This window comes from Gymnogyps californianus, chromosome 7 (assembly GCF_018139145.2).
Source record: "Gymnogyps californianus isolate 813 chromosome 7, ASM1813914v2, whole genome shotgun sequence".
NCBI classification, from domain to species: Eukaryota; Metazoa; Chordata; class Aves; order Accipitriformes; family Cathartidae; genus Gymnogyps; species Gymnogyps californianus.
In genome coordinates this window covers 6,345,726-6,364,077 of record NC_059477.1, presented here as the reverse complement: position 1 = coordinate 6,364,077, position 18,352 = coordinate 6,345,726, and the positions used below count along the sequence as shown (strand labels likewise).

The 18,352-nt window shown below is 45.7% G+C and overlaps 1 protein-coding gene across 3 annotated transcripts in view; it reads left to right on the top strand.

Annotated features, from left to right (window-relative positions):
- MAP2 (microtubule associated protein 2) overlaps window positions 1–18,352 on the top strand; it is a 229,209-nt gene that overhangs the window by 149,009 nt on the left and 61,848 nt on the right. For all 3 annotated transcript variants that reach the window (XM_050899942.1, XM_050899941.1, XM_050899938.1), the window contains exon 5: window positions 10,065–10,350. In XM_050899942.1, the coding sequence (XP_050755899.1) occupies window positions 10,089–10,350 (262 nt within the window). In that variant the 5' untranslated portion in view covers window positions 10,065–10,088. The remainder of the gene's footprint in view (window positions 1–10,064; window positions 10,351–18,352) is intronic.

Genomic DNA, 18,352 nt, shown 5'->3' with positions numbered 1-18,352 from the left:
GGGAGAAAACTTTTTTCACGTGAGCAAGAATTTTTACCCAAACAAACTGGAGCGGCACATGGCCTTGAAGATCCTTTCCTGTTACCACCTCCATACTTGATTTTCACATCAACATCTTTGTGTTGCTTGTTGAGTTGTGGAATGACTGACTGTGTTCCTTTACTTCAGCATATGGAAGGACAGAATTAAGTTGGGCTGGCAGCTGGACCAGGAAGTCCATTCCTGGCGTTACTGACCTACCCCTTTTTAGGGGGTCCATGGCCCTGGAGAGGGCGCAGAGAGCTGGAGTGTGCTGCAAATGCTGCATTTCAGATTTCTGCTGTAGGCCGGTTCTCTTGCATGTATTTATGGGGAAGAATCTGCCAGAAATTAGCCCAGGACATGCTTTTTACCATTTGTAGTAGCTGATGTAATGATGCTCCAAAGATAGCATCTGGGTGTTTTCAAAGATTGTACTGTAGCAGGGGTGGAATTAGTTTTAAAAGTTAGGTAAGAAAATCAAAAAATGCAGACGCATTTGTAGAGGCAGCATTTTTTTTTTTTTTTCTAATTAAAAGCTCACTGAGTAAAGCTAAGATCATGTGAAAAAGTGTCATGCTTGATGAGATCTCAGTGAAACTGGAAGAAATAAGGGATGTGAAAGTAATGCATGTATGCGGAGAAGGAAGAGACGCACCAGCATAGTTAAAGTGCTTATTCTGGATAAATGAGATTTTGTTGTGTGAGTTTTTGCTTAGCAGTTAAGTTTGTAGCACCTCTCTGCTAACTGGTCCAGTTTGCCTCACCTGCATGCAGAGTAGCTCCACTGAAGTTGGCATAGACCTATCCTATGTAGAGAATATGCAAGTAACATATTAGCATAATTAATTAAATCCTTGCTACCTAATCTGAGCTGTCATCCATTATGGAGTCTCTTGAGAGAAGAGATGCAACATCAAATCAATGTGTCTTAGCAAGGTCAGTGTGGGGAACAAAAAAATCCTGCAAAATTTCACTCCAGCCTTTTCGTGGACTACCTTTACTAGACTCTATCCAAATACAAGTATTGATTAGTGTGATTTGAGGGCAAAGGAAGCGCATAGCTATGTAGCCTGTTTGCAGTAGCTGTGGCAAATACACAGTTTGGCTGGCACTCCTTCGAACAACAGGCTTGAAAGTAGAGTCTAAGAATTAGAAGATCGTAAACTGGGTAGTGTGTGCTGCCGTCACCTTCTGTACCTGTGTGATAAATAAGCGGAAGATGACTTTGTTTCAGCGTTTTATAAGCACTGAAAATTATAATGGAAGTGGCAGTGGGGAGGGGAACCAAGCGTTCAATGTTCATTTTTACTAGCCAGCCAGTGTTTGTTTCTGACAAGATTTCAGCTGGCCAAACTTGTGAAATGTTGGCAGCCACAGTGCTTTTAGTGTAATGTATTTGTGAGTATTTCTAGTAGTTCTGCCATTTTTTTCGCCCAGCCTGCAATGACTATGTCAAGTTGTATACTACTTCTTCCCTGGCTGATGAAGAATTTTTCCCCTTAAGCAGTATTTTGAGCACCTTTGTCTTATATGGCCTGTCCTCCAGCTCGGTGGCGTTGTTGTTGTTGTTGTTGTTATGGATTTTCAGCTGTCGTCGTCTTGTCGAGGTTTGAAGTGACCGCTGTGGTAAGAGGGAAATATGAAGGGGAAAAAAAAAAAAATGTTTCTTCTATTGGAGACATGTTTCCTGGATGCTATCTGAATCTCCTTTTCCCTTCAAAATCATCTCCTTAAACTGAAGGTTTCCTCTGTTCTTAGCTTTTTGCAAATGTATTTGTAATAAGTAGGGCAAATCTTTTATAATTACTTTGGTAGCGAAAAACAGACTGTACAAGTACAAATAAGGACTGAGTTGTTGAGTGTTTATTTCATTAAGTCTTAAATATAGAGTTGAAAAATCTCCATTTATTCATATTGTGGAAGAACCAAAGTGTACCATGTAGAAAGGTTTAATTTCCAGTTAGATTATTGCAGTGGTTTGAAAAGCAAGGAGATTAGGAGAGGGAAGCTGTGCAGAAGGTGACAAAGTATTTCAATGGGAAAAGACCACTTCAGCGTGCCCACCCTGAGCTATCCTGTGTAGCAAACTGGTGAGCTGAATTCCCCCTGAAAAGCCCCGAGAGGGCCACGTAGTGCAGCTGTTTCTTTGAACGTTTCCCTGTCTGATCACACCCCAAATAACTTTATCTGCACACAGCCCTTGGAGCTAGTGCTGTTTATTTATGGTGTTTTTTCTGTGCCTCCTGCACCGAGGGTGAAAAAGCCAATGTAGCCACAAGTGTCGGTGAATCTTTTTCTCTGCCAGGATTGTAAGTCAGGGCCTTGGCACAGGTTGTTTAGATGGTTGCTGGCTAATGGCTGCAGAGCCTCATGTTTCAAACAAGCCTGCCAACTGCAATGCCTTCTCTAAAGTGCACGGAGAGGGCTCACGATGCCCATTTGAAATTGTGCTTGGTGGAAAAATCAATGCAGTGTGTCTGACTCTGAGGTCCTCCCCTGGGAGCAATGCCGTCTTTGCTCAGGGCTCATTTCAATGAGTCTCCTGGAAACAAAAGACTCCACTGAGAAATCTGGGAGTCTTCTGGCTGCCAGGAAGCATCCTGGCTTCCCAGAAGCACTCCTTCAATCCTACGGCCCCTCCAGCTCCCCGAGGCAGAGGAGATCTCAGGTAGGATTGAGCAGGGACTGCCTTCTCTGTTTACTGATCAGAAGACAAGGCTGTCATGGTGTTTTATCTTAAAATTTGCAGAAGGATTGTGTGCAATTTATTCCAGAGAGACTTGTGTTTCTTTGTGTTGGCACCTTTACTGACTGGTATTGCTCCTTTAGTGCCTTTGCCATCCTTATCATGGACCAAATTTATTGGTGATAAGTTTTTGCCCTATTTCTTGTTTCAGATATCAATTATAGTTGTCATGGTGCTGTTGTTATGGTTACCATCTCCTTCACCAGTTAAAATGCCTTTCCTCTCTCCTGCAGGAAGCAATTACGATTAGCGATAGATAGATAGATGTGTGTGAGGGTGTTTGATGAATGGTAAATGGTGTAAAAATGCAGCATTGTGGATAGAAACGGTTTGTCGAAAAGGGGTGGTGTTGGAGCAGGAAGGAGAGTACAGGGATTCTTCTGGCTTTTTAGCTAAAAGTGAGGTAATTTTTTTGCAGGCAGAAGCTGCTAGTACCATGATTTCACCATTGCAAGAGAGAAGGGCACCCAGTTTTAGATTTCTGGAGTTTGAGCAAGTTGATACAGTCCCTGGGCATGGGAGCAAGCGCAGCCCTGCGTGCCGGGCAACCGTGTGTCTCGGGAAGGGAGCGCCCAATGGCAGGTTGGCTCACTTGCGCTCTGCTTTCCAGCAGCCCAGAGAAGTGAATACCTTCCCCAGGGAGGAAGAGCTTTGTTGGTCAGGAGTGGCAGCTGAAAGACTCGATCTCATATGTTTACCTGTTCCTAGGTTCTGCAGCAGGATGCAGGTTCTGCTTGCTACCAACAGAAATGCAAGTGGTGCTGCATCTCGGCCCTCCTGCATGCCACCTGGGTGTACCGCCTGGCCGAGCAGGGTTTATTACTCGGTACAGAGCAGGGGGGCTCTGTCAGATTCACATTTCTGCAAGTGAAAGCGTTCCCCTTCATCAGGAGCTGTGCGGCTCCTGCAGCAGGGTGACCCACCCTTCCCACCTGCCTGCCACCACTGATGCCCAGCCCAACTGCGGGAAACTCCGAGAAGGGTTTAAATCTCTGCGCCCACAGGGCAGGACACCGTGCAGGAAGGAGCGGAGGACTGCAGAGCATGAGCAGCTGCTCCTCTGGCTCTCTGCTTGCTCTCTGCCGTGCCAGTGCTGCAGGTCTGATTGACTGCTTCAGAGGCTCTAGCCATCCCTTGTTCTCAGCTCTGGCAGGGACGCAGATTGCAGTAAATTTTCTTCATCTTTCCACAGTGAGCCTCCTTTGTTCAGCCTCTGGTCCAGGCGCCATCCGTTATTTTTCATCCATTTTGTAATCCAAGGTACAATCAAAAGGATTTTCTACAAAGAATATGTGACTATTGACTAACTGTTTGCAGTGTGGAAATGGAAAAGCCTTTAAAAACCACCAAATGCTAATACAAGTGCGAGGAGATGAATACTGCCTGTGTTTTTAACAGATGCAAGGTAGTATTAGAGAGGATAGTCTTGCTGGTATTGTCGAGAAAGAGAGATCTAGCTGCAAGCTAATAACTCAAGCAGTGGACAAGGAAGAAATCATATTTGTTATAAATTACCAGAGAAACTTGTTCATCCTTTATTAGGCTTGAGAGGTAGAGTGGCTCCAATTGAGAGAATGTGTAATTCTGTCTAATAATATACCGTATTACTAGAATTACGGCACTTAGACATTTAGCATCAAGTGGTAACTTTTGTTAATCATTTAGTGGCTTCTGGACCATGACCGAGCATTTTAAGTAAGAGGGAAGCTAACATGGTCGCTGTCAGTTGCCATAAGACTTTCTCCCCATCCATGCTGTTTGCTGTGGTTCTTTTTGATCAGTGTGAAGCACACCACTCACATCTGAAAATAATCAAATTAATTTGAGAGAAGATGCATGTTAGCTGAAATGAAGGAGTGGAATGTGGGTGCAGAGCTCTCCATGTGTTCATGGTATCCAAAATTAGCCCTCGTGTTTCGTAAATATGTGGAGAGTCCGTGAAGAAAATAGCACTGATTGGGTTTGGGTACTACATACTGCAGGCTTAGCTTTATGATGGTGGCAGGAGGTTATTGGAATTTGTCCATCCAGATTTCCCACTTCCTGTCTGTTGTTGCTTTTATTCCGGCCTCCTGATACCTTCCCGCTTTCCTTGGCTCTTCTAGACATAGTTGTCGATAAGTTAAATTTACTGTCAAATTCCCTTGGGACCTCTTAATCCGCAGTGCCTGATGTTTAATATTCAGACACATCATCCCAACTGGCCAGTTGGTACGTGGACATGAATTAAAAGTTTTCTCGGTTGTGTTATTTACCAGTATGAGTTAGATTGTGCCCTATTGTTATATGGTTTGGGCTTTTTATGTTAAGGAAAGATTATTTTTTATTTATTTTTTTTGTAACTAATTTTGGAGACAATTTCATTCTTTTCTACTTCTTGGCACCCTCTTTTCTTTAAAAATTTATGAACACCTCACCTCATAAATTTCTTTTCTCTGAAAGAACTTATCTGAATTTCTTAAATTTCATAAAAAAATTCTCTTTTAGGCAGGCTTATTCAGGAATTTTGGAAGCCCTGGGTGCCTGAGGTCATGCTAGCCATGCCTCTGCACCCCAGCCTACCTCCACGGAGCAATCCCCACACTCTCCTGGCTCCGGACTCGGGAGCAGGGTAGCTGAGTCAGTGCTATGGTGCATCTGAGCTAAATAGCCCTCGGGGAAGCAGGATTTAGCCCTGGAGCTATACAGGGGGCACTTCCCCTCTCCTCCCCTCTCCCTCACAATAAGCTTAGGATCTGGCTATGCCCCCTGCCAGGGTTTGTTTTTCTTTTTGGAGAAGTCTGTTGTCTCTCCGTTCAGGAACCTCCAGTGTTATTCTCTCCTCTGAAATGGAATTGTAGCTCTTCCTCCATGTATCCAGGTGGCTGTTTCTCTTAGTTAATGAATTAGCTTCCCTGAAATCAAATAGCCTCATTTCACTGTGAATGGACTCATAGACATAGGAGTAGGTAAAAACATTGCTTGAAGCAGGAGGGCAGGGTATTTGCAAAATCCTTCAGTATTGGCCTAATTCTGTTCTCTTAAAAAGTGAAATTTGTAGAAAATTCGTCTGCTTACATGCAAAGGCAATATTAATATAATGTTAAGATGATTCTGTAATGTACTCCTGAAATATATAGAAGGACAGCTAGCATGACAGGATGTTTAAATCAGCATTATCTTGGGTTTTGCATAGTGTGGTCTCATGCTGTATTACTGTGGGTGATTCGTTGTGTGTTGAGTTCAAAGCACTCGGGCTTGGTTCAACCCAGCCATGACAGCGGGAGCTGGTTTCACATAAAAGAGCATATGGGTTAAGAAATATATGTACAGTGCCTGCAAAAGGAGGAGGTAACTGCAAAGTCGGACCACACGTTCCCCACGAGGTTTGTCCCTCTGTGTAAATTCCAAGTTATTTAAGTATTTTCTGTCTCCATACAGTTCCCAAATGGCTGAAAAGGATGAGGGAATTTGTTTTTACCATCATTTCTGCTACAAGTTATCAGTTTAGAAGGCAGGATGTCCAGTTCAGATCCATAATGCCATCCCTAGTGCACCACCGGAGTTACAAGGACATGAATTTAAGGTCTGTGAAGTGTCTCTTCACTGCTGCTTCGCTGCTGCTGCTGGCAGCTGCCGGTGGAGCATGATCTCTCTGGACAGGGAATGGCCAGAGTCTCAGTAGCATCCTCCGTGTCATTCTGGACAAGGAAAGCCTTTTGGGGAGGGCTGCGCTTGGCCCACAGATGTGGGTCAGTATCACTGATGTGGTCTGTGGTGTACAACAGCGCCTGCTTGATCCCTCTGGAAGAAGGGGGCATTTCCCACCCCACTCCCATACCCTGGTTTGCATGGCTGGCTTTGATCAGGCTTCAGGGTGAGGAAGATACTGAGGGAGGAGTGTTTCCACAATCCCGTGCCATGTAGCTAACGCAGCCCGCACTGAGGCTTGTACTTGTGCCCCATGGCACATTGGTGTGGTGTCACCAGGATGGCTTTGGAGTAAGGGGCCGAGCTGGGGTGTTGGCGCAGCTGAGGCTGGTACAGCCCGTGAGCTCCACTGCCCTTCCTGCCACAGTCGAGCGCCTGCCTCGGTCACCCTCTCACTGCCACCAACTTCAGGTGGTAGGGGAGAAAAAGAGTGAGAACATACTAGTAACATTGCTGCTGCGTATTTTCTGATGATGAGGTTCTGCTATAATGGGTAGGGAAGAAAGGCTCATAAGTATCCAAATTAATTTTTGACTAAGGCAACATGACATTTTAGAGGACTGGCTGTGCCTTCTTTTCTGATATTTGTTGAAAGCCTTCATTGCAGTTTATGCAAAGAATAAGGAAGTCATAGTGGGAAGAGGAACTTTTCGCTTCCCTGAAGTACTGTGTTTCCCTAGATTGTCCAAACTATTCCAGGTTTCTTCTTTTTATATACCTAACACTATTTAAATTCTACCATAATATTTGTCCACTCTTGGTATTTCTGTGTCAATTTTTAAATTACTTGATTAATTTAATTCCATGGTATGCTAATGAAATGACAGAAAAACAACTAACCTGATGGTAAAAAGCACACCTGTGTATTCTGGATTTGAACCTGAGCTGCAGATGAATCACGCCGTACAGCAGATAGTCATTGCTAAATTGCTGAGTACGAAGATGCATTGTGTGACTCACTGTGTTTCTACTACCATTATAAACTCTGAGAGCACTTGATGAATAACAGAGAGTCAAGAATGAATTCATCCATGTTTCACTCTGTAACCATCTATTATAAATACTGAGCCAAATTCTGCCTCCAGATACACACAGCTCTCATTGAAGCCTGCCCACTGTATTTATTTTTAAAGATAAAAGCACTTCTGTTACTTTCACAGAGGACTTCTGTGACACAGTCCATTGTAAGGATGTGAATATCCTTCCTCAAGAGCTTCAAGTGAAGCAGGGAGTGTCTGCCTGGAACCGGGAAAGGCGCTTAGGGATAATAGCCTCCAAACTGCGGTGGTGGGATAGAACCGTGACATTTGTCCCAGTGATTTTCAGAACCGCATGCCCCACGCTTGGGTCTTGTGTAACCCTCCCTCGCCCTGCTGAGGCTCTGGGCTCCTCTCATGGGTGACCCAGGGGCTGAACTGCTGAAGCTGATGGGCAGGTTTGTATGGCTCCTGGGGCTCGCTGTCAGGTTCAAAGCACACTAGATTGGTGAGGAAAGCCTTGAGTTTAGGGTTTGGGTTGTTGTTTGGGTTTGTTTTTTTCCCCCCCCCCGAGCTTCCTCAGGGGACATAGATGAGACTGTCTCCTTTTTTCCCAGAACAGGCTCTGTTCTGTCCTCGGGCCCCAAACGTTGGTGGCTTTGGATGTGTGCTACTCACTCCTGTAGAGAGGGAGACGTTTGTCCCCTGGCCTCGTGTTTTGGAAAGGCTCTGATCAGAAAATGTTCTCTAGTGTCATGCAGTAAACAGGCCTAGAGGCAGAGGGTTATGTCTTTGGTGCGTAGGAGATGGTCTTTGCCCAGCTTGGGCTCTCTTCTGCATAATTACCCCATCAGCTCTACTGGTATGATATGAGATGGCTGCATTAAGGTTCTTGCTGTATATGCAGAATGGCCCATTGACGAGTCTCCCATCAGGGTAAAGGAGGAGGGGAAGGCAAAGGGATGTGGAGCGTGTTTACCATTTCTGTGGTTGATTAAGGCATGTCTCAGTGCCACTGAGCTTTGTGATACTGCTCAGCCCACCATTTTCATTACAGCTCAGAGGAAATGCTGGGCTTGAAGTTTCACCTGTTCCTGCAGTCTTTATGCAATCGGTTATCCCCAGGGAATGGTGCTAGGTCAGGGTGAGAGCAGACAGAGCTGCGCTTCCCGAAACACCCTGGTTTCACCAGGAGGCAAAAGAGTTATTCGTCCTTTTTGGGGTAGAACTACAGTTTGTGTCACATGTTTATTGTGAATGAAATCTAATTTTCATGATTCACCATGATTTTTTAATTCAAAGTAGCTCTGAAAGCTATTATTATTAAACAATAATATCTGATCAGAAAGAGGTCAAGTTATCAGTTGTGAATGATTATCTGACAAATAACAATAGCTTTTTCTCATGTTTAGAGGTTTTCTGCAAACTGACCTGACTCTGTGGAAACTAGGGTTTTTTTATTGGTTTTTTTTTTTGTCAAATGTCTGTGGAGTATATGCACCATCCAGTTTTGTGCCTTCTTTTCTAGACTGCTCAGCCTCTGTGATATGTGGCTGGTTGACTGCATTCAGCTGATTTCTTTTAGGTGTGGGGTTTTTTTTTCTCCCAGGAAAAAAAAGGTGGCAAGTGCTTTTGGAAAAGGCCTGCTGGTTTTCACTTGGAAGTAGCTAGCTCACGCAAAGCCTTTTTTTCCCCCCCAGAGGTTACTTTATCATGGAAACATGGATTACGATATGTTGTCTTCCTAGGCTTACATATTGAGGAGCTACTACTACATTTTTCTGTGAGGAGTAGCCAAAGCCTATGGCTTGTGCAGTGACTTCTTTTCCTGGCTTGGACAAATGAGAGCTAATTAACAGGAGTGAAATATGTGTGAAGTAGCAAATAATTATTAGTTTTGTTTATGTATAAATACTAATAGTCATAAGAGAATGCAAATGCTTGTGTGGGAAACAACTGTTCCCCACAGGCTGTTTTGGACAAAAGGGAATGAGTGTGAATGTTCATGAAACAGCAAGTAAGAGGGGATATAAACAGGGTCAAATAGCACATATGTTTGGGAACCCAGTGAATGTTCTCCAATGTGGTTTCTGTCATGGCTAGCAGCAGATTGCACGCGCTGCAGAGGACGGATCGCCCTGTGGTTCTGTGCCCAAAGAGCACCCGCTCTTTGCAACTGCAATGAAAATTGCAACAGCAGCTTCACTTTTTTAGCAGTTGTAGCATTCTTCCCTTTATCACCCTGGGAAGCTGTCGTTGCATTATGATGACCGATTCACTTCTCGTTAAGTGGGTCTACATTTAACCGTAATTAGTGAGTTAAAATCAGATTAACGAAAGGGCAGCCCTCAAGAAACTGGTGCTAATAATTGCAAGGCATATGAGAGTCAGGGAGGACTTGACCCATAATTTTTACCGCTTGTGGTTTGTTTTGGTTTTAAAGCAGTTTGCTCACGCCCAGGACAGACAAGCAGAGACACTTCTGCATTTAAACCCTCTCTCATCTGCCGGATGCAAGTTTCCCTGGCAGCGCTGCTGGTAACGTGCCTCTGCTGCACCCAGTCGCTGCCTGACGGTCAGGGGCACAGTCACCCACTTGGAGCTGATCTCTCGTGCTAATGTCGTTACAGGCCAAGCGGTGAAGGCAAGGAACCATGGCGGAGGATAGGAAAGATGAAGCCAAGGCACCGCACTGGACTTCGGGTCAGCTAACAGAGGCTTCTTCGCACCCACATTCACCTGAAATTAAGGAACAGGGCGGCGCAGGTGCCGGACTGGTCAGAAGTGCCAATGGATTTCCCTACCAAGAGGATGAGGAGCCGGGGCTGGGCGGCCATGAGCAGCCAGGGACGTACACTCGGACCAAAGAGAATGGGATCAATGGAGAGCTGTCAGCAGCAGACAGGGAGACCGCAGGTAACATGCCTCGATGCCCCGCCATGAAACACTGGGCTCTGCAGACCACTGAATGATGTTTCTCCAAGGGGAAATGTTAGCTGGAGCCAAGCGTGCCCTGGGGCATGGGGGAGCTGACACGAGGGAGCATGTGCCTTGGAAGGGCACTAGCTCTTCACAGCAAGGGCTGCATCTTCATCCGGGTTTGCACAACTTGCATCCTTACCCAGGATCCTGGGCAGTGCTCTGAGAAGACTTCAGGAAAGGCGTGACGATGCCTTAGTGCATCTTGGTAGATGGGACAGGGTCACCTCTCTGGGGACAAGAGAACAGGCTGGTGTAGAGCAGCTGCTCAGCTCCTCTGGGCCGGGAGGGAGTAGGAAACCGCTCAACTGTTGTGCATGGATAGCTCATGTTGCTCTTGCGTGCGTTTGCGTGTGCATGAAGAATGGGTTCGCCTGTTATTACTCACAAGTAACAACACCTTCTTGAAACCACCAACTATTTGCAGAATAATGTGTTGCTCAGTCTGACCTGGAATACCACAATTCAGCATCAGCATTTATTCACCCTTGCCCAGGCATATTTCACTGGATACTCACTGGGACTTTGTCTATTTGTAAACTATGTTAGGATTTTAGGATTCAGCTTGTTATTTGGAGGAAAAAATACAAGTGTGACTGTGTCAAAATGAAATATGCAAAGCAAGTTTCCTGTTTTAGAAGTAAATGCTAATTCTCTCTGTGCAGCGTTCCCACTTTAAACCCCAGATGCACAGTGCAAGAGGAATTTCTCTTGTACAGACACAACTGGCTTTGATGCATCTATCCATGCATGCTAAAGAGATCTTTCTAGCAATGTTTGTTGGCTGTTGACAGCATTTGGAGATGCTATCCATAATTTCTCAGCAGCTGGAGAGTTTTGAGGCTCTTGGACTCTACAGTTACTTCCTAAGCAATTGCTGGAAATGGATCTCTCTGCTAAAAGTAAATGGGTTTCGATTTTAAGAGTCTCTTCTTGTGAATAGCCAAAATTTGAAAGCCAAAGGTAAAAGAAATCTTGTGTAAGCATTCAGGTAAACACACTGTTGGTGATTGTTTGTGGGGTTGATAACAAGGTCTTGTATCTTTGCTGAAACCCAACTGTGTGCTGTGCTGAGCCAGCAAATAAGCCGAAGCAGATGTGCAGGAATCACAGAGGTAAGATGCTGCAGTTCTTAGGGGTTGATGTGGGCCATGGGAAGACTGAGCACATTTCTCTTCTTTGCCACAGATTTTCCACACAGTCTTGGACAAGTCCCATGCATGCACGTGGAGAAGTGGGAATAACTTTACAGGATGAAGAGGAATTTCCTCTCCTTGGAAAGGGAGAAGTGCTCTTCTCAGGCTCTCTCAAACTTAGGTTCTGAGTGGTCGTCAGTGTCTGAGAGAGACCTGAACATTTAATTGAGGAGTTTGCAGCTAATGGGTGAGAGTAGGCAGGAACCCACTGCTGCCCATCAGTGGGCATTATAGTAGTGTATTTTCATGTTGCTTTTTGAGGCAAGGTGTTAAACAGCAGACCAAGAAAAAATGAGGCAGTATGGTCTAGGGCAGGCAACGGGACTAGGGACACACACTTGCCAAGGGAACAAGACTACTCTTGATCTGGGTGAAGTTTGCTTCGATCACTGCTTTGTGGCCTCATTTCCTCCTCCCCTGCTTTTTTCTCACTGTCTGCTTAGATTGCAAGATCTCTGGTGTGGGGACTTATTGTCAATACATACAGTTTGTGTTTGGGAGTCTTAATATAGCTTATCTCGTGGCATCTTTGTTTGTCCTTAACAACCAGAAAAGTCCCTAAAACTGCTTGCCTTCATGCATGAATTCCTAGCTCTCTGAAAACTTGTGCACTGTGCACACACACACTGGCTAAGTTCATATTTAATTAATGCAACATAAACCATCTTAGGATACTTAAGATATATTTTTAATAATTTTTCTCTTTTTGAAGGAGAAACCTGTTGGCAACTTACTGTAGTGCTACAAAGGGACTGGGGCGTGTGTTGCCATTTTACACTAGTATTTACTAGCTGGATATGCTTAATGCATTGTGAAGCAGGAAGTTGAAGTGGATTTTTGATGTTTGATTCAGAGTTTCATCTTGAAATCAGGATTGCCATCCGCCACCAAATTCAGTCATCATTGCTGTGTTTGCTTGTAAATTTTAACTGCAGTGGTGTGTTGTATCGGGTAGGGTTTTTAAATGCCACTCTGATACACGTAATTACCAATAATGTGAATCGTTTAATCATTTGTAGTAGCTTACTGACTCCAAACCGCTGAGGAGAAAATGCACAGGAAGCCAAGGTCGACCGAGATAATTAAGCCAAACTGTGGGTTTGAGTGGATTTACAGGGATTTTATTTTCCCTGGTGCAAGTCCAGCACCATAACCTAGGAAAACCTCTGGCTTCTCAGCCTTTGTGTCGGAGTCCATAAATCTCCAGCAACTGCAACAACCAGCTCATCCGCAGTGGAGCACTAGTATAAACAGGGCATTTCCCAGGCAGCTGCCCATCGCCCCATCCCTGCTGATGAGAACTCAGTTATGTTTTGAGGCATTTCGCCTGAGGAAGCTCTCCCGCACCTGACTGCCCCAGGAGCCGGGATTTAGTCATGAAATGGGCCTCTTCTAGGGAGAGGTATTCTGCAGCAGTGCAATAGTCCCTTTGGGGCACAGCAAAGCAGCAGGGCACCCATTTGCAGGGCTCGTGCTGTAAAATCTGAGGGCTGTGTGTTAAGGGGAAGGTTAGAGTCAGGCCACCAGGACAAAGGCACCTTATGCCAACACTGATGCAGAGGCGAGGAGTGGTAATGGGGGAGGAAATAACAGTTCTTGCCAAAATGCATCCAATCCATCACTGCAAGTGACATTTTTAGGTTTGCACAGTTAAAATTTGCCTTCCTGTATATATGTGTGTCTCTCTCTCTTGGCATCTGTCTAAGAGTTATTGAGTCTGACCTCAATTTTGGAATCCTCTGAATCTGGCTGTTGTGTTGCCTTTGATTGATCTGTCTCGGTATCACGCTGGTAATGGCTGCATTATGGAGACACATCAATGCCGTCCTTTCAAATGGACCGATGGGAACGTGGGAGAGTGCACAGCACTGTGGACAGGGCAGCCTCGGGGCCTGATCCAGCATCCACCGAAGTCACAGGCAAATACGTGCGAGACAACAGGCCGGGTTTTTTTGGCATAGCGCGTAGGAAGCAGTTATGGATATGATATAAGTAAGGGCGGTAAAGCAGCTATTCCTTTTTATATGTGTTTGTGTATATATATTTGTAAATATACTTGGGCTGCCCCTGGCAGACCAGCTCAGCCCCGTTCTGTCCTCAGCCCTGTGCCTCTGCAAGCCACAAGTCCCACACTGCTCCTGAGGAGCTCCTGAAGACACCTTGCCTTTGGGGTGCTCTGCAGCACCCCACAGCCCAAGATCCACCGAGTTTCAACGTGCTCTCCCTCATCCATGCCTGTCCATGTCCTTTCCCACCTACACACACACACACACAGAGCATCTTTGGTGAGGATTTTGGAAGTACTAAGAGGGGAGGATGAGATCTGTAGCTCTTGTCAAACCAAACATTTTCACATCACATGAGATGTGTGCTGCGAAGGAGGCGTGATAGAGTAATCTTCAGAAACTCACTCTGAAGTGGGCTGATGTGGAAAGCTTTGGATTGGACCCCATAGTAGAGCACAGGATGTGTTTGACTTACAATGAAATACGAGAGTGGCAGCCTTTTCTTTGCTTCCTGAAAAGTGGTCAACTAACTGGGAGGAAGCACTGAGGAGCAGTACAGATGTGCTGCAGCATTCTCTGGGAACCAGCAATTCAACACAGTCCATTGTATTTGACTTGCAAGGAACATCAAGCTGCAAAGGTTTGGTTTTTTACACTTAAAATGCATTTATTTTTCTTTTCAATAATATGACTAACCTGTCAAATTTATATAATTAGGGGTAAAAGTAATTAGATGCATTGTGAAGCATCTTCTACAATATGTCTTTATGTACAGTGACTCAGCTGATTGAGTGCTTTCTTCATTATATGCCAAGTTCAGATTTATAATTGGAGGGGGTTTGGATTACCCACACAGTTATTTGATGAATTATTTTTTTGACAGGTGAAGGGAAAGCATTTCCTGAAATCCTATTACCAGAGCCTCAGGACAGTGGCTCTGTCCTGGTGTCAGTCAATGTTAAGGACAGTAATGCGTCCTGCCAGAGTGACAAGCAGAGCCCTTCATTAATTGGCAGGGTACCCAAACCATGTGGGATGCAGACTGCCAGAAAACTGTAGCAGACGTCCTGACACAGCACAGCAGACCGACTGCGGGTTGGGTGCTCCTGCCTTGTTTTTCAGAGCTCTTGAGTCATAGGAAAGGTGGGTGAGAAGGAGCCCATGACAGAGAAATGAGAGGCCAGGATTTTTGGTGGCTGGGGGGACCCAGAGACTGGTATGTGTTAGTCTATAAGTGAAACAGAAAGAGAGGGGAGCCCTAGACCTGTGAAGAGGAATGAAGAAGTGGCAGTATTGAGCTGAGGGAGGAGTAAGGGGCTGAGGAATGGTGGAGGAACAGACCCAGCAGCGGGAGAGCTAGGAGAGGCGAAGGGCCGAGAGCTGGTGAGATCAAAGCTGTGAGGGAGCAAAGCAGGGGCAGGAAGTGGCAAGGAAAAAAGGAAAAATTGAAGATAAGGTAAGGACAATAGAAGGAGGTTCAGTTTTATCTGTTCATCCAGAGCCAACACAGCTTTTGCATGATGGCAGATATTACCCCAGAGGAGAGGATTCAGACAGGAGAAACAGCACAGTCTGCAGGGAACAACCGAAGAGAAAATTGGGAAGGGGCAAATCATGTTACAGCCTTGAATGTAATTTATCCTAATTCAGCCATTTGTTTTAGGCTTTGTTCAGCTGGACTAAATGGGCATCTGCAACAAATCTATTCCTGTGACCAACTACTCTTTAAATAAGCATGTTTCAATAAGCTGCAGGGAATGTCAGCCTGAAAGACTGCCCTGGCATAGCCAGTAATACTTGAGCAGAGGTGGGCAGTCCCTTTAGGTTGGCTGTGCAAAAAAACCATGAAGACAGGGATTGTGCTTGTTTCAGCTGCCTGGCAGTGTGTCAAGGAAACAGTCTATATCCCATCGTCTTCCATAGCTTGCCTTGTAGTAGCCAGTCTCCAGGTAAAGAGGATCTTGTTCATGGCCCTCACCACCACTGCACTGTTAGAAAATCACCATGACGCTTAGTTCTGCCGGCTCAGGGCCCTCAGCCCACGAGGGCTAGGACTGGAGCTGCAATGGCAGGTTGTGTTGGGCCAGGATTGCAGCACTGTGCATGGTATCAGTAAACATGACAGCCTCTCTGGGCTGAAACTGCACGGAATCATCGCCTGGTCCCATGGTGTGTTAATATTTTTTTCCCCACTCTAAAAACATCTCATTTAATCTTCTTTTCGTTTTTCTCTCTCTCTTGCTGTACAAGTGATAATACTCAGATGGCACTGCCAGTAAACGTACAAACAGGCCTTCTTTGTATGGAGGCCTTTTTAGTCTTTCTTTCCAGCAGGACTGCTTTGTCAGAGCTTTCCTTTTCGTTCAGCTGTTTGCACTGGCTGTCCTGCTGCTGCCCAAGCCCTCCTGGAGTTACCAGAGCCCTCCACAAACTCCCTGAATGCCTGTTCCCCAAAGGAGCCTCCCAGCCTTGTTGTCAGATGTGCATTTTCAGCAAGCCGCATGTCTCGAGCGACACAAACAAAATGCACAGAAGGATGCAAAATCAATGACATTCAAAGATGAATGTGATTGCTGTGTTTGTCCCGTTTCAGTTGTTTATTTTACAAAGCTGGAAGAATGCATCTTACCACGTCATTGATGGCTCCCATGGGAAAGAAGCTGTTAATTAGGCATTTTGATCTCCCTCCCTTTGCCCAGGAAATGTGACAGTAATTACTGTGCACCATCATCTTTGCCAATTTAGATACAGACAAACATACTAGACTTCTGAAACTTTTCTTCTCTGTGTTAAGAGTAATACAAGTGTCATTTTCTGGGACACATTATTGGAATATTTTAGACATGTTTAAATTATGTTGCTGAAGACAGCATAGGCGGAGGCAGAAGAGCCGCTTAGCCTCTTTGGGGCACTTGTAGAAAATGGGGTTTTTTACCATTCTCTGTTAAGCTTGCTGTAGAGGTCCTTCTCAGTTGTTCTTCTGCAGAGGACCGGGAATGAAGCCACAGAAATTTCATCTTTTCCCATGTGTCCCCTACCACCAGCTATCTTCTCCCTGACTCTAAATATTCAATAACGGCTGTAGAGACCAGTCTCTGCAGGTTTTTCTGTGGCTGGCACTACCGGTCACTAAATCCAGTAAGACATCCCATTTTGTCCAACCGTAACCTCTCTGAGGGGCTGGCTCTGCCCTCCCACTTCCTCTTGGGACTTCATAAATCAGTCAATGATTGAAATGTATTGGTAGGAGCTGGAGGGTCTGGTACAGTTTTGGGTAGTGCAAGCATGCAAAAATTATTGCTGAAAGGGAGTGGGGTGAGAGAACCCAGTGTGCAGGTGCCGTTGACTCCCATGACTGGGAGTCAGACACCCAGAGAAGTTCAGCCATCAGTCTCTTTTATCCCTAAAGCTCCTCTGAAAATGTCAGTGTGTGGTTCAGATTCGCTTTTGAAAACCATATCTCAAACCAGGTGCAGTAACACCATTAGAGTCAACTGTTGCATCGTGCCATGTCAGCGTTGAATCTGGCCAAGAGAAGGCATCAACCAGCCATTTCCTTTGGGCTCCCTGTTGGTGTTTTGATTCACTTTGGTGTTTTCTTGTTATGGTATGAGCATCATAAGAGGGAATTGCATAAGCAGCTGTGCTTCCTTAAGGAGTACGAGTGAAATGCCTGTGAGTGTGTTGGCCTGGCAACCAGCACTCACTTGGTGCCATCAGCGTTCCCAGAAAACGTAACTGATAACAACCTCGGAGATGCAACAAGGAGCAGTGAGGCCAGGATATGGAGGAAATATCTTTCATAACGTGTTGTTCCAACCACACCGGTAATTCAGACTGTATGCCATGAGCACTGTTTATTGAAGTTGCCTTTTGAAAACATCTGCAGCTGTTCTTGGGGCGCTGCTGTAGCCACGATAGCTATTGCTGCTGAAGGGTGAATATCCTGTCAAATACAGAACACATCCTGGGAGTTAAATTTTTGGTTTTGTCTCCCCTTTTTGTGCACAAAAATTTGCCATTTATCTGTTTGCCTCTGCCCTTCCTCCCCACTGTTCGTGTTTGGCTGCCTGCTCTGATGGGGGCCGTAAACGCAGACTTTGCTGTTCCTGTGGGCCAGATGTTGGCCCTCCAGCCCTGGCGTTAGCTGAGTGACTGGTGGGGCAGTTGTGTCCAGAGGCCATGTTCTAAATTGTGGCCTGTTGTGCCGCAGTCCTTTTCAGTGTATGGTAGGAGAGGGCTTGTGCATTTATGAATTACATAAAGTAGACGAGGCTTGTAAAAGCCAGGAGAAAAGGCAGCCAGGTGTGAAGAGAGCTACCCCAGGTCACCCAGGGGGGCTGCGGCAGAGCCACAGGCAGGCAGCATAGCCCTGTGCAGGGCTGTGTGCTGTCTCTCTGCGGGCTCCTGGCGGCATAGTCCTGTGCAGGGCTGTGTGCTGTCTCCCTGCGGGCTCCTGCCCTCCGGGCTTGGCTCAGCTCTGCCCCTTGCAGAGAGGTGGAGATGGAGCACTTCAGCAGCTCTTCCCGGTCACGTCTGAAGGGAAGCCATCATGGTCTCTGTCCCCAGGATGGCAGCATGAAGGACATGCAGGAGCACTGGGCAATGTTTGGCAGTGGGCAGAGGTCTTTGCGATTGCAGCTGGAAGGTGGTATCGCAGGGGACTGTGCCAGCATATAATCTTCCATTCCAGTTTTGATCCGAGGGCAGGAAGATTTGGAGGAACGTTCATTACTG